The sequence below is a fragment of the Magallana gigas genome, chromosome 1, assembly GCF_963853765.1.
Source record: "Magallana gigas chromosome 1, xbMagGiga1.1, whole genome shotgun sequence".
NCBI classification, from domain to species: Eukaryota; Metazoa; Mollusca; class Bivalvia; order Ostreida; family Ostreidae; genus Magallana; species Magallana gigas.
The window spans coordinates 61164715-61182355 of NC_088853.1; the positions used below are offsets into that span (position 1 = coordinate 61164715).

Sequence of the window (17641 nt, forward strand, 5' to 3'; positions counted from 1 at the left end):
TGGAAGGAAACTTACATTAGACATAAAACATCATTTTAATAAGATTTTAGTCCGTAGAATTTAATGTCTACATTTCTGAGCAGGCAATGTCCGTTTTTAGTTGTTTTTAATGACTTCAAAAATTAATACCGTTGTGTGTCTTTACATCATCCCTATAAAGAAGTCATTTAATATATGTTTGAAGAAATATGATGCGAATAAATGATAAAAATCAAAGTACCGAAGTACTGACGGGATTTGATTTTATCGATTAATATGCATTTTAAAATCAACGACAAGTTACTTTGCTTGGCAAGTAGTTTATAAGCTGTCTTTGAATAATGCACATTTTTATAATATGAATTCTCGGACTTTTCCGACCATAATTTTTAGAAAAACCCCGTATAAATCGTGTTGTGTAATAATTAAAGATAGAATTGATTCCATCAAACTATGTATAAGTAATCGAAATATTCAAAAAATTGTATGGATCCAAGCAATAATGAACTCTAGTCTCGTTTAACCAGATGCTTGGCCGTCTCCGTTAATCTCCAACAAGCTAGAGAATGTGTACACCAGATCACGTGATAGCTTGATGACGCGACCTCTAAATACAGAATAACATCTGACTATTTTCAAGGTATTCATAAATGAAAATTATTTGATAACTGTTTTATGTAAATGAATGAATCATTATTTTACCCATTTTCTGTTATTCCCCGTATTTTACCTCATGTGGTGTGTAACCCTTGATGAGCCCCTATGCATTCCTTGATTTCTGATTGGTCAATAATATCTAGGTATCTTAAGTTATTACATTTTTAGCGTCCTGCATGTAAACACTGCAAAAAGTCGGCGTAGTTTTAAAATACTATCATATTATAATCTTATCTTTAATACTCGATCTTTTACTCATAGTCTAAGGATACTCGATACCCGTGCGGAAATCGTTTTCGGGCATGGATTAATCCAGGAAGGTAATAATTTGGCATGCGATTAATGTAAGAACTATTTGAGAAAATATTAGTTTAGTTTAAGAAATATTTTATTCAAAAATATACATATAAGTATATAAATGAATCTGGATTGAACAGCAGGCAATAATAGCCTATATTAGTTCTCTCCATCTGAGATTAAGGTATAAATATTTATAATACTAATAGTATATACTTTCCAAAGATTTACATGGACATTTACTAACTTATAAAGAATATAGTAATAAAGGATTTAGATAAATAACAAGATAATGATAAACAAAAAACAAAAGAGGAAATAGAGATATATATACGCATATATAGTACTAGTTATAGTATAATAGGGACAGTAATTAGTGTATGTAAAGTACATTTAGCACAGTGTTACCCATTATTAATTTACATTTTAAAATCTTTTACTGTTTTTTATAAATTGATGAACTTTGATGAACAAAAATTGATATATTTTCTGCTAGAGATAAACAATCATATCCATGTAGTAAAATATTAATATCTTTTGGTATGTCATGATAACTCATGTATCTAAACAGAGTCTCTCTGAGTAATATAAAATTGACAATGAAAGAAAAAATGAAATGAATCTTCATAAGATTACCTACATCTTAAACATTTTAATGATTGTATAAATTATGATTATACAAGTCTGCATTAAGGTTACTTGAAACATTTCTTATCTGGCAATGAAGTATATTTACTTTTCTTTGTCCATGGTTGTATAATTTAGATTTTATTTTATTTACAAGGTATTTGTTTTGCAGGCCTTGCTCAAATTTGGCTACACTTGTTCAGATTTTAAACTGTTCGGCAAAGTGTTCCATAATTTAACTGTTGAGGGTAAAAAACGATTATAATATGCAACAGTTCCGGTAATTGGAATGTTAAACAAGTTATTATTACGTAATGAATAATTGTGTGAGACTGGGAGACACTGTTCAACAATATCATACACATATTTGGGTCTATAATTATTCAGTATTTTATACATGAGTGTAACTTTGTGTTTTTTCCTTCTATCGCTTAACGAGAAAATATTCTTAGGGGTTGACGCCATGGGCAAAGCTACTCTTCGTTTTTTTATTTATCTATTTGACTACATACATGAGGAATTAATGTTGGAAAGAAGACGTGATTGTGTGATAGTACTGTTTGTAACATTCGCACAAGTCGCTGTCACACAAGTTGCAAAATATTTGAGGAGTTTAGTACAGCCCTAGAATGGATAGCTATTAACAAATTGGGTATTTCTGGGATGGTTTATATATTGGACGAATTTTTTTATATTAGAGAGTTCTAAAACTTTGGCATTATCAAAGTTTAAAGCCTTTATCAGTTTGTGATAAGTTTTTTCAGTTTGGGGATAGGGGTACCCCTGGCTAATGATAAAACCAAATTCCCCTTACAAGTGATGGATTTTGTAGGAATTACTTTAGATATCCCGAAACAGGAAGCCCGTTTACCTGAGGATAAATTATTTAAATGCAAAGAGTTGCTTGAAAAGTTCCTAGAAAGGAAAAGATGTACATTAAAGGAAATGCAGTCCTTGATAGGTGTACTAAATTTTGCCTGTTCGGTTATGCAACCTGGAAGGGCCTTTTTGCGGCGGATGATTAACTTGACTATGCATATATGTAATGCTCAAACACATCTTTTCCTGACCACAGAGGCTAAGGAAGACATGAACATGTGGCTTAGTTTTTTGTCTAATTTTAATGGAAAATGTATTTTCTTGAATGAGGCTTTTCTGTCCAGTTATACTTTAGAGCATTACAATCTTTGAGTTATCCCGGTGGCATAAATAAGTTTCTTAAAAGCCAATGCTTCAAGATACATTACATCGAATTTATCGATTATTTTCAAGAACTAAATCTTGTCAGCAGTGATGATTTGTGCTTAGGTCCAAACACTGTTTCACTTTCGGTTTGCCAGAGAACTGCATAGGAGAGTTGATTGAAATCAACTACCAAAAAGGCAAGAACGTTTTCTTAAATTAATGCATTCCTTTTCTCGGGGTGTCAACCTCAACTGTCACACTCCTAAACAGGCATTATTTTCAGGATTTTTGTCGATTTAAAAATGGCGTATGTATGTAGGCAGTTACTGTGAAAATTTTAGGTTACACAATACATGGATAAATGACAACAAAAATATATTTATTGATTCATTTAAAGACTTCAGTCGTTTAAAACAGAAGATTTCAATCAACGAACGATTCGATACATATACAAATAGACAAAATTATAAATAAGAAACGGGGCATTGTATTTCTTAACTTTTCACGAGAGGAAACGGAAAAACAATAAGATGAAAAGATATTGTGGCTAAGAATCTTTCAAAAGTGTAGTGACAGCAGAGGTAAAAACAAACAATTATTTTTTAACATTATATAACATTTTACTAAAAGATTTTTTTAGCATCGCATTCAGAACTAATTATTAAGGGCTTTATGTTAATTTTATTTATAAAGTATATTTCTACCTAGGGTCAGCAAACGTTATGTAAAAAAAATCGTTTACATTAACATCTTCATGTTTGTCCTGTCCCGGAATTAGAATCCCTATCCCGAGGATAATCAAGTTTATAATTGTCATGATTGCTGTATAGTCTTTCTTGATATGTTGTCAGTTTCTAATAAGTGTCAGCAGAAAAAGAACGATTTTTTAAACATTTAATACATGTGTGTAGTAAATCATTTTATATCACCATTTTGCCCCTGACGTTAATTATTAACTCTGTACCCAGAAGTCATAAAATGTTATAAATTAAGTATAAAGCTTTATAGTTCTTCTAAATATACAGTCAGTTTCTACTCATTATCAGCACGTGAAAAAAATTTTTTTTTTAACATATGCAACAATACTAAACTAGTATTTTTGCATCAACCTAGAGATAAACCCCTTTAACACATGGAATCTACAATTATGGAATTTACAATTTTGGTAGAAATATTTTAAATATTTTAAAAGAAACGGCCAAGGTGAGTTTTCATTACGAAGTAATAAATGGGCAATAAGTTAACGCGCGACGGGCGTCGCATTAACACGGACGACGACGGTAAAATACGAATTACGAGGGTTATCCCAAAATAGCGTAGACAAGTGGCGTTATTCAGTTAATCGATGACAAAGGAAGATGAAATTTAATTTAAGAAGTATTTCATTCAAGTATATAAATACATTGAAATGGATTGAACAGCAGGCACAATGCCTATTTATGTTCTCTCCTGAATGAAATTTGTGCCACAAAGGGTTCAAGAAATTTGCATTCAAATAATGTTTTAAAATCGAACATTGTTTGAGACTATATTAGTGAAATGAAAGCATGTTAGATCAGAAATTCGACATGCGGCGCAATGTCAAAAACAAAAAGTTACAATCAACATAATGAATTGAAAATTGGGAGGAAAATTACTTTTCGAATGAAACAATTCAAATAAAACATACACTGATATTTGATAATAATTCTATTATTTACTCAAAAATGTTTTGGCTATAACAAAACTTTTTAAATATTTTATAGCGCGTTTTGTGACAAGTTGAAAAGTTAACTGATAATAAAATGACGTTGTCCGCGTTTAAGGCGGCGCAGCAGTAACTGATACAATTTTGTAAAGACCATGAAATAAATCATAAGCGGCTTTGGAAGTAAATGATATTAACAAAATCGATGAGAAATGCGTTTTGTGAATAAGTAGTTAAACAACATTGAAACTATTTGAACAAGTATGATGACAATAAGTGGAAAAAAGAAACCCCGAACGATATCAATGGACGTCAAAATGTTGAACGACACATTTCGGTAAGACAGACGTTAGACAACGAGTAATACGGGGCAAGTTTGGAGCCGACAGATCGTTTGTACTTAAAAAATATTTAAAAAATACAAAACTAGAAATATATATTGAATGTGCAAGCAGGGTACATGTTCAAAGATAATATTTTTTCTAAGACATTTTCGAAAATAAAACGTAAATGTTATCGATAGCGATATGGAGGGTTAAACAACAACATAAAACTGGAAATTTTCGGCGTCGCATATTGTGCCGCCTGACAAAACTTGTTGTTACTAATTATTCATTTTCTCGAGAAATAAATAAAGTACAGATTTGAACTTTTCAGCATTGTTTGCCAAAGGGTCATTAAAGAAAACACAGAAGTCTAATGAAATTTCTGTGAACAGATTATAAATTATGTGTCCTGTCTACATTATTTTGGGACAACCCTCGTACAATAAGTTATCTGAGTGACTCCAGTGACCTAAAATTGAAATTACTTGATGTACTTTACACCAGCTCCTTAAATTTGAGTATTTGAAAATTAGATATAATTTCAAATACGTCAGCGTCAATTACAGCTTATAAATTTGTAAAACATTTAAAAATAAGATCTGACTTCTTTAAAAAGAATATAAACGTCACACATCCCTGTATTGATCTAATAATGATATTATATCCTACAAACAGAAGCTCCAACGAACAGTGTATTTCTTTACTCAAATCGAAAAAATAAAGTTGAAATAATATGGGGTTCCGGTCACGTGATGGTCTGCGACTGACCATATTTTTGAAGCTCCGCTGTTTTTTCTCTTTAAATACGTCTCTGTAATATTTAAAGTGCCCAAAATACTGGATAAAGGACTTAAAACTCAATTTGGTGAGTGCTATACAATTTTAGAAATTTACGCCTTGATATTGTTGTTAAGAAGCATTCTGAAAATATCGGACTGTGGTGAACTCTTACTCACTAATAGTGACAATAGTAACAATGGCCGAAAAGTCAGGGGTACTTAAAAAAAACACCAGAAAAAGAACAAACAAAAACAAAAAAACTTGTTCAGCTCAACTTAAAATCGGCACCAGTATCCGTAAGAAAATCCATTGTTTCTGAAAAGGCCGCAGTGAAAAAACCGAGAACTAGCAGCGGTGATCATACACCTGCTCACGACGGTAGTACATCTGACCAGCACGTTAATATCTCAGGTGACCTTCATCAAATTCAGCAAAGTTTGACAGAAATAAGAGAGTCCATGGTGAAAAAAACGGATGTCAAGGTCTTGGTTTCGGAAATATTGTTAGAATTGAAAAATGAAATAAAAAGTGAAATAAAACAAGAAATTGTCGATGAAATGAAAAAAGATTTCGAAGAAAGTATCAAACACAAAGTCAAGAAAGAGTTTGAAGATAAAATCGACGAAAAGTGTAAAGAGTTCGAAACACAAACAAAAGAAATCTCCGAGGGTTTTAATCTTGATTTCGACACTCTGAGAGAAAAATTGAACTCCCAAGCCAGTGAACTGAGATCTCTCAACGACAAGCTCAAACAATGTGAATCTGCGGCACAATCTGCAATGACCCTCGCCAATCAAAATCAACAATACTCGCAGAAAGCTAATATTAAAATTTCTAAACTGGGCCGAGGAGAAAAACGAAAACCTCAGGAGTAAATTGTGTACAATTCTCAAGGAGGCAGTGAAGATGGACCTTGACCCCTCGGATGTTCTTGCCATTCATCGGATTCCTGGGGGAGATGGGAAAGGGCCACGCCCTGTGATCGCCAAATTCCGTAACACGGAGGTCAAGATCGCGGTCATCAAAAATCGATCGAATGACAAACTCAAAAAATGTTTTACCATGCAAGACCACCTAACATATTTCAACGCAAAACTTTTGCGCAATCTTAATGGTGACCCTCGAATCCAGTCTGCCTGGTACTACAACGGCAAGATTTTTGCGCTGGACGAACAAGGACGCCGCCACAGATTCGATATTCTGGACAATGTTTCTGAAAAACTAAAACGGCGCTAGTACACTTTTTTGATAGACAGCGGAGTGGAACCTGGATGCTTCGGGATCGGTCAACGGTTTTCAGATCGGGATCGGTATCTCAATTTCAGAACTGTTTACTTTCTGTTTAGGCATGTGTGTATGTGTGAGTGTGCGTGTTTCTCCCTTTATAAGTGTTCTTAATGAACTGGTAGGATGCTTAGTTTCTTATGTGTGTGTAATATTTTTGGGTATGGTTGGATCAGAAAATTTGGTAATGGTAAGTGGTTATTTGCTTCTCGCATGTGTTATTTTTGAATACTTTCTTTGTCTTGCATGTGTTGCTTTTGTTATTTTCTATTTAATACGTAAATATGATGTCGTCTGACAACATTTTAATAGCTACGGTGAACTGTCAGGGGCTCGCCACACCATCAAAACGTAAAACTACTATAAACAAAAACATTATTCTATCATTTGCCTGCAAGATACTCATTTTATTTCTGAAAATGAACAGTTTATAGAAACACAGTGGGGATATAAATGTGTGTTTAATTCATATTCATCTAACTCAAGAGGGGTCTGTATACTTTTCAATAACAACTTTGAGTTTAAAATTCATAGAGTGAAAAACGACTGTGAAGGTAATTTGTTAGCTTTGGACATGACAACTGAGGACCACAAGGTTACCCTCATTAATATATACGGTCCTAATATTGACAACCCTGAGTTTTATGAAAATGTAAGAAGTATCTTCCTTGAATTTGATAATGAATATTTTATTTTATGTGGGGACTTTAATCTTGCATTGAATCCCATGCAGGATACTTATAACTACTGTAGTGTTAACAATCCAAAGGCTCGAAGTAAAGTCCTGGAAATAATGGAGGACTTATGCCTCATAGATTACTATAGAGTCCTAAATCCTGAAAAAAAAGTATATACATGGCGGAAAAAAAATCCTCTTAAACAAGGTCGCCTTGATTATTTTCTCATTTCTGACAGCTTAACAAATCTTGTTGAAAACTGTACTATCAAACCTGGATACAGGTCTGATCATTCTATAGTTTTGCTCGAGCTTAAATTTAATCCCTTCCGGAGAAGGCGTGGTCTTTGGAAGTTTAATAATTATTTACTTACAGATAAAGACTACGTTCAAAAGGTAAAAAATGTAATAAAATATGTTAGTAATCAATATTTAGAGAAGGCAGAGAGTAAAAATTTCCAATGTAAAAATAACATGGATGAAAGTTTATTTCTTGAGGTACTACTGATGGAAATACGGGGAAATACTATCTCATATTCTTCATATATCAAAAAAGAAAAAGACCAAAAAGAAAAAACACTATTGCAAGAAATTGAGGATTTAGAATCAGATGCTTTCATTGATTTAAATAAATTAGATGAAAAAAAAAGGAACTCGAGAGTATTAGAGAAGAAAAGTTACTAGGCCACATGATAAGGTCCCGAACTCGCTGGATAGAAGAGGGTGAAAAACCATCAAAATATTTCTGTAATTTAGAATCTAGGAATTATTTAAATAAAACAATAAAAAAAATTGAATTAGAGGGTACTGGCACTATATATGAACAAACAGAAATTTTAGATGAAGTTAAGATATATTATGAAACTCTGTATAAAAGTGCAGATTCAAGTTTAGTTAATATAAATTTAGAAGAAATGTTCTTGAATTCTAATAATCCTAAAATGGATACAAATACGTCCAAAGGTCTGGAGAAAGACATTGAGGAAAGAGAAGTTCTTAACGTATTAAAGCACATGAAGAATAATAAGTCCCCTGGTAGTGATGGGTATACCGCAGAATTTTTCAAGTTTTTTTGGAGTGATATTAGAAATTATGTTGTTAGAGCTATTAACTGTATTTTTCTTAAAAAAGAGCTTCCTATCTGGAATAATTTCATGTTTGCCAAAAGGGGACAAACCAAGACAGTTTCTAAAGAACTGGCGACCAATAACCCTTTTAAATGTTCTCTACAAGATCATATCTGGTTGCCTAAGCTTTAGAATCAAACAAGTTTTGGACATTATTATTTCAAATACACAATCTGGTTTCATAAAAGGTAGATACATAGGGGAAAATACTCGCTTTGTTTATGATCTGATGTCGTACACAGAGATACATGAAATTCCAGGGCTTTTGGTCCTCATTGATTTCGAAAAAGCCTTTGACTCTATGTCATGGTCATTTATTTATAAAGTTTTAAGTTATTTTGGGTTTGGAGAATATATTATCCAGTGGATAAAAATTTTAAACACAAATGTTCGTGCCTGCATTTTACAAAGTGGGTTTTTATCAGAACAATTTGACATACAAAGGGGTTGTAGACAAGGAGATCCTGTTGCTCTATATTTATTCATTATATGTGCAGAAATCCTTTCAATTCTTATAAAGCAAAACAATGATATTAAGGGCATTTTTGTTCATAATAAAGAACATATAATATCACAGTATGCAGACGACACTTTGTTAGCCCTTGATGGTTCACCAAAATCCTTGTTCGAAGCATTAGAAACTATAGATTTTTACTCCAGCTTTTCAGGACTTAAAATTAATACATCTAAGACAAAAATTGTGTGGATTGGTTCAAAAAAATTCTCTGATCAAGTGTTTCATCATACCAGATGGAAATTAGACTGGGGATCTACATCTTTTAATTTATTAGGTTTCCAATTTTCCGTTGAACTTTCTGAAATTGTTGATATTAATTTTGGTAATCAGATTCCAAAAATCATTGCACTTATGGAACAATGGAAAAGAAGAATTCTTACTCCAATTGGTCGTGTCACTGTCATTAAGAGTTTGTTAATTCCAAAACTAAATCATTTATTTATATCGCTTCCTACTCCCAAAAAGGAGATTGTAGCATTTATATGCAAAGCTTTTTTTGAGTTTCTATGGAAATCCAAAACAGACAAAGTTAAAAGGTCTCTTATAACACAAGACTACTTGTCAGGTGGTATGAAAATGGTAGATGTTAGAAGTTTTATTACATCACTTAAATGTACATGGATTAAAAGGTTAACTTGCTCACATAAACCATGGATGGATATTTTCTATGCTCTCAATGGAGATGATATTTTACAGAAATTGTATGATTTTGGAGATAGTTTTGTGTTTGATTGTTTGTTAAAAGAAAATAACGCCTTTTGGAAAGATGTTTTGATTGCTTGGTCATGTTATATGAAATCTTTTACTTACTCTCCGCACTTTAAAAACAAATTTCATTATATTCCAGTGTGGTATAACTCTAATATAAAAGTTAACAACAAACCAGTTTTTTTTAATTCCTGGTATGAAAAGGGAATAAAGGTTGTGCAAGATTTTTTTGATGATGATTGTAATCTTTTAGACTTTGGAGTTCTTAAAAACACATACAATCTATCTGATAGTTGTGTGATGCAATACAATAGCATTGTTACAGCTATTTCAAAATATTTGAAATCATTGTTAATAGATAGGTCTTCTTTCAAAAGACTTCCTAATCCATATGTACCTTTATTTTTTGAACCTCTCATATCTTCTGAAAAATGCTCAAAAATCTTTTATAATTTCTTGAATAAAAATGAGGCTATTCCAACCTCAATCAGCAAGTGGGAGGCAGAGCTTAGGCCATATGGAGTAGACACAATATCAGTGCAAGATGTTTTTAAAATTTGTTATAAAACCACTAGGGATTCTTCTGCCCAGTGGTTACAATTTCGAATCTTACATAGAATTGTTCCTGTTGGAAAATACCTTAAGAAAATTAACATTAAAACTTCTGATTGTTGTGGTTTTTGTATGGAAAATGTTGAAACAATAATACATGTTTTCATTGCTTGTGATAAAGTACAAACACTCTGGAGTGATTTATGTCTTCATATATACAGAAAAACCTCTGAAAGAGTTGGTTTCAATGTTTCGAATGTTATTCTCGGTGATCTACCATTGTCAAACAATAACAGGGTTATAAACTTCATAATTCTATATGTTAAACAATATATTTTTATATCCTTAATGCAAAACAAAATGCCAAATTTTCTTAGATTACTCAGTCATTTAAGAATAAAATACCATGTAGAAAAATATGCTGCTATCCAAAATCAAAAGCTGCGCAATTTTGAAAAATTGTGGCTTACATGGAAAAACATTTTAGATTAGTTTATGATATTATGATTATTACTATTCGTATTATTATTTGTTATTTATTTTTTTGTTTTTTATTTTTTTGGTGTTTTTTTTGGTGGTTTTTTTTTTTTGGAAGCAAAGTAACCATTTACCACTAATATTGAAAAATGTATGTAATTATACTTGTGTGTGAGTGAGTATGCATGTGTATAAAATTTATAAAAACTGAATTTAATAATGTCAACATTAGTATTAGTATGTATGGAATAAAACAATAAATTATAAAAAAAAAAAAAGTTGAAATAATATGACAGTCTTTACAAGTATGAAACTGTATAGATAAGTATCGATTTAGAAAGGTAATGACAAACATAAGACAGGAAGGCAAATACACAGAAATAACAATCAGAGAGTTGATAAACATCAACTTGAATTAAGAGGCGGGAAGAAATAGAGAAACAGAAGAGCAAGGCATTTTTATTGACAGAGAGAGGAAGAGAAATATGCATTTACCTTCATTACAGAGTGCCCCTGTGAATCCATCTGCGCATGTACACGTGAAAGATCCAGCGTTGTTACTGCATGTTCCTCCGTTGTGACAAGGATTGTCCAGACATTCATTGATATCTTAAAGTTAATTATGATTTTTAGCTGTTTATCTCAGCCATAACCTACACTAGAAAAACAATCAAAAAAAACCAACACAGCAACATCAATACATAAAAATCCATGTAATAGTCCTCGTTCTGAAAGCTGACATGAATTCAAAAAAACGCATTATTTCCCTTTAACTCCGACTACCGCAATATTAGTTATGGATTTTCTGCTTGTCGCTACACACCCCCTATATAAGGCCAAGAGCTCTATTCAACCGCTTTCAGGTATTTCATACACCCGAACACGTTACCTTGGACGAAAAGACGTGTAGAAACGCGTGTTGAACAAAATTAATATGACAACCACTAAACTGGCAAGGTATACCCAATGAAAGACGAAACAAAACAGACTGAAACTAAGGCATTGATACTTAAAAAACCCTCGATAATTGTAAACCGTTCTCCTGTGTAGTAACTGTTATACCATGCGCAAACCAATGTAGCAGATCGAGCAATGTCAAAAATCGCATGGATTTTAGAAACGGGGCCTTTTTGTAGAAACCGATGGAACGATGTTACGTTTTACTTTTATGGATTAACTATCATTTAGCTATTGTGTTGGATGTAGTGACGCCGGGGTTTTCAAAAGGACGCAGACGTTATGCACTCTGTATGAACGACGTTCGAAGTAAGGGAGCGCATTCTGTGCAAAAAGAACTAATTCTACGGGAGTTCTTTTAAAGAATAAATTAAACTTGTATTTAATTGATTGTTGTTTCCTTTATTCTTTATCACAAACATTTTACTACAATGCGTAGTCCGCGTATTTAGAAGTCCGTGCATGCAACCTGAATGCCTCGATCGGAAAGCAGCCGACCGTATCTTTCTCAACCGGTATATAAACCCCGATGGCAGTAGAGGAGCGATCGAAACTAATATTGCGCCCAAATGCTTTTATGAATTCATGTCAGCTTTAAAATATTACAATTTTTGCAAAAGAGAATTTGGTTTTAAGTTGGATTTGAGAAATTATGCTTATTTTAACGGGAGGGACATTTTAACATTGGCAACCTCCACATCTATAAACAAGCTTATTTTGCATTTGATGAAAAAAACATAAAAATTTACGCATTTCATTGTCTTTTACCTTCATTACAAATTATCCCGGTCCATCCGGCGTCACATGTACAATTGAATGAGCCGGGTGTGTTCGTACATGTAGCTCCGTTAAGACATGGGTCATTCTGGCACTCATCAGTATCTTGAAATGTATAAAAGGTAAACAAAAAAAAACGAGGGAGATTTATTGTAACCGTTTTGTCTCGTTTTAAAGAAAAAGAAACCCTGAAAAAAGTATGGTTGGTAAATACAAAAATTAAGCCATTTGCATATAAACAAAAAATAAAATGCCTGAACCAGGGTAACATCTCACACCTTTGGCTTGTCAACACACAGAATATGATGTTCTTAGACTGTAACTGGATTTTTTTCCAGACAAGTTATTTTTGTACAATAAATGAAAAATATCCTTTCACTTTCAAAGGATTTTGAATTGATCAACACGAGATTGTTTCAATAAAAGCGGTATATCTAAATTAGAGAGAGGTGAACTATTAACTATAAGTACACCTAAAACCTCAAAACCATTAAGTCGTCGGAAACACGACAGTTTAGTAATGATTTGAGATAAGTTTTAATCATAAAAAATACAGACACAATATACATTTATTGCATGATGGTGAGGAAAATATGAAGCTTTATTCCCCCAAGAAAAATAAGATTTTCCGAGGGCTATGCCCGAGGGAAATATAATTTTTCTGGGGGAATGAATCTTCATATTTTCCTCACCATCATGCAATAAAAGTTTTATTATACCGAACAACAAATGATTATACAACATACATCGATTTTTGATAGTTTCGACTTGTCGAAATCAAAAATATTGTGATTTTTGTTTTTGTTTTTCTGATTTTCTATCTTTGTTTTTATAGATTCAAATCAAAAATAGTAAAATTTATTTTTGTAGCGTAAAGAGAATTTAAATAAATGATTAAATATTTTTGATTTTATCATATTTGTTAACATCGTATGCTCATATTGGCTTTTTCATACTTTTGGGATGAAAACCCCCCGAGATTTCCGAAAAGGTGAGACATGATATTTATTCCCCGGGAGACACGACGTTTTGTCGCCTGGTCACGTGATTGTCCAGAACTAATCAAATGTCGCGTTATATAGAATAATCATATTGAGTTATAATAAAATTTATCATTGAGTAAAGATATATATCTTAACCATATAAAATACAGACACGTAGTTTTTATTGAGTTAAAATATATCTTCACAATAAAGAATACAGACACATAGTTTTATTATGATGCCGTTACCTTGTGACATCAACTTACTGATCTCACACGGTCCTTGAGCTCCTAAGAGTGCTCCATTGTGGCAGCTTTTGTTCTACAAATAAGAAAAAAAAACATAATAATGTACAGAAGAACATAACAACATGAACAAATGAGTTCATGACAACTAGAATATTATACATTGATGATGTGGTGACCATATTAAGGGATAAACTTTAAGCAGAAGCTTTTAACAAGTGAAATCGAACGGATTAATTTCAAGAGATTTACTGCTATACTAATACAAATTACATACATACAATAAACAATATAACACAAATCAAATCTAATGATTTCTAAATGTGATAAATTAAAAAGGAGTAAAATGGGTAAAATGTTTAAAGAAAAAATTAGTCGAGTAAAAGTACAAAAAGAATACAATTTAGTGGAATATTCTTCAACTGTAAAAGGCAGAAAAAACAACCATAGATATCTTTATAATAAATCATCTAAGCTGCGATTATTCCTTTTTTGTGAGAGGGCTTCACATCCATAAGATATACATAACAGCTCAAGTGCGGTAGTGATTTATATTTATTTAATCGTAAATAATGCAAAGACCTTTGTATTTAATACACAAGCTAAAACAATGTAGCTGTGAAATTTTATTGAAAAATATATTAGGAGCAGTCCATTAAAAGGTATTTTTTTCGTGCGTCAACATCACGTATTGAATTTGAACGACATATTTATGAATGGATTCAGTCGAACACTGTCCAACAGAGCTCAGAAAACGCATCCAATTTAAAATGGAGTATCTTTTCATTGTTAAAGAATTCGATAGGCAACCTTGAATGTCTCACTTATGGCATATTTTAGTTTTAACCACTGAGTATAGTTGTAGTTCAGATAGAACATACATGTATGATAAACTGCCCTAAAATTTAAATAAATATAAGACCCTTTTCCGAGCTCTGTAATAAGCTCAGGGAAGTGCTATTGAACTTTATTGCTTTCCTTCGAGCAAATCAAGGAGTGTTTGTTTAACTGAATATAGAAATTCCCTTTTTGAAACAGTAGAAATAAAATCTTAATAAGTTGAAAACACTTGATTATTTCATGCAGATTTACACTTTCTTTTAACACAATAATATGATGTGCATATTTACATTTGCTTTAAACAAAATATGATTTGAATGTCTTATATCTGGAGGTAAAAAATACACTTATTTATCGTCATTTGGAAAAGATTAACTAATGTTTAATTTATAATTTAGCACACGTTATAATTTCTAAAATGTTACATACTGTATTTGGTAAAAAATTGTTTAAAGTTATAAAGAAATTTACAAGAAATGTCGTTTCACTTGCCCCCCCCCCTTCTTTGAAAAAGGTTTGGCTAACTTGTAAGTAAAACCTTTTAGGGTGGAATAACACACCTGGAAAAAGTCACTCAAATTAACAGGAATTTTTTTTAATAATAAAAGATGTAATGATAAATAAACTGTACAAATGTCAAATAAGTGAACAATTTGCAGTTAGGGGATAAAAAATGAATATCTAAAATAATTATTCCAGAAAGTAACAACAAATGCCCTTGTGGGATTCAAACTCGGGATGTACGGATTACAAGTCCGACACTTTATCCACTCAACTATGGAGTAGGTTACATGTTTCAGTCCATAACCTCCTTTTAATAAAACGAAATGTCGTTTCGATCAACGGTCAGCCATTTTGTGCTAATGTGTTATTCCACATTAAAAGCTTTGTATATTCAAATACCATTATATTTAAACGTCCATTATAAAGGGAAAATGATTGAATTTTAGATTTCTAGAGTAAATTTTTTTTTCAAAATAGGGAGTAGACACAATTTTAACTTATGATATCTTTTTTTGTTTCAAATATGGAAATCTACCTGTCAATGACTATTCTGAAAATGATCAAAATCAATTTATTTCGTAACATTACACTAAAATAAAATTTCTTGGTCAAAACTTGAAGCAGGATTCGGCTACGTTTTGTATCAAAAAGCTATGCTACATGTACAAGGTTTAAAGTTCGTTAAAAACTGTACTTACAGTTGTATTTTCATAAAGTTCACATTGTGTAGTGGTATTGGAAAGGTTTGCCTGTCCACTGCGAAATCGACAAGTGTACAAACCGTCAAGAAAACAAAGGTCAAAAGCATTACAAAGTAATTTCGTTCCACACTGCAATGCACACTCTACAAGAGACTGAATTTCGAGTTTGTGAACCGCGAAAACACCTATATCCGTGGTATCGGAAACATACCCTTGTTTGGTGAAGTACGAAGAAGAAAGTATATATTGTCCAGAAGAATATATCAATGTAAAACAATGAATACATGAAATGACTGCCAACAATTTCATTTTAGGTCCTCGTCATCTAGTCACTTAATGGATACTCACATATTGTGAAGGTATTTGACATGAACTTAGAATTTATACAGCAGTTCAAACATTCACTCTTAAGGATCAACCAATCAGTAAACATTTGCCCTATTCAAAATCGCTGCCAATAATTTCAATTCCATTTTGTTCCTCATCTGCAGATACTCCATGGATAATTATTAATTTTTAAAACGAGTATGTCATAATTCCCAGAATTTAAACAATAGTTGGATCGTTATCTTTTTTTATATGAATATATTTTAAATATTCATTTAATTAAATCGATAGTCGATCTATTCTTTTATATCAGATGTAAAATTGATTTTATATATGAATAATTTACTGCTTTTTAATATTGATTCTAACATAAAACCAAAACAAGTGAAAAGCTGTCAATGTGGCAGTAAACTGGGTTTTCTTTTATGTGAACTGTATCCATAATCCATGTCAACCCTGAATTGATAATCACTACCTACCGTATCAAGTGAAATGGAGTACCCTCTATGCAATATTTGCCAAAAAGTGACAAAGTTCAAAAGATGGTATTTTTTTCATTACTTATCAGAAATCAAACTCCTAGCAATATGCACACCTCTGATATATGTACAATTGATATGCAAAAGAGCAATTTGCTATCTTGAAAACTGTAGGAGGAGTTATCTGTACAATGAGGGTACAATTTTGGCAGCCGCCCGCCCGACCGACATTTTCACCACCGTTGGAAAACTCGGTTTAAAACGATAAACACATACCCAATTTGCCTTCGTCCGGCAGTTGACGTGGAATCTTCTCTAAGGTTCGAGTCAACTCACTTCCCCGGGTATATGGGTGGGCCCCAGTCTCCACTTCCCGTCTCGGGCATTGCTTTGCTAAATGTTTTGTTTATTGTCCCGTTAATTTCCATTGTGCAGCATGCTAGGCGTTTAGTCCATGCTAAGTGGGTGGGCACAAAATTTTGTTGAAAATTTTGGTAATGTTATATGTGTAGATTTAAAAAAAAAACTTAACATGTAAGCCGAATTGTTAAACTTTTTAAACAAATTATGATGTTACACACTAAGTTCTACATGAAGTAAAGTGAGTTTCATTATGTAAATGTAGAAAAATATATATGTAATATGCAAATATCAGCACAGTATTTGATTTGAGGTGATTGTCCTTTGAGACTCTTTGATTTACGTAAGCAAATGTATATTGATTAAAATAATTGGAAATGTCTCTTTTCCATTTTTTTTATAATATGATAAATCTATCATATATTCATTTTACCAATTTACATATAATACATATTGATTATCTGTTATATGCAAAAAAAACCCACTCAATTAGAGGCGATTGATTTCCCTTCAAGGACTTCTGTTTAAGCTAAGCAAATGCATATTGATTAAATTATCGGAAATGTATCTTTTCGATTTTTATAACATA

The 17641-nt window shown here is 32.1% G+C and overlaps 1 protein-coding gene across 3 annotated transcripts in view; it reads right to left on the reverse strand.

Annotated features, from left to right (window-relative positions):
• Positions 1-17641, reverse strand: part of LOC105346730 (neurogenic locus notch homolog protein 1-like) — a 355622-nt gene that overhangs the window by 39024 nt on the left and 298957 nt on the right. The window contains exons 1-4 of one of the 3 annotated variants that reach the window (XM_066079893.1): positions 15884-16333; positions 13845-13917; positions 12605-12718; positions 11375-11488 (exon numbers count right to left, since the gene is read on the reverse strand). The exons of 1 other annotated variant lie outside the window; for it this stretch is intronic. In XM_066079893.1, the coding sequence (XP_065935965.1) occupies positions 11375-11488; positions 12605-12718; positions 13845-13917; positions 15884-16195 (613 nt within the window). In that variant the 5' untranslated portion in view covers positions 16196-16333. Of the gene's footprint in view, positions 1-11374; positions 11489-12604; positions 12719-13844; positions 13918-15883; positions 16334-17641 lie in introns of those variants that run through there. One more of the 3 variants, XM_066079953.1, reaches the window with a different exon arrangement.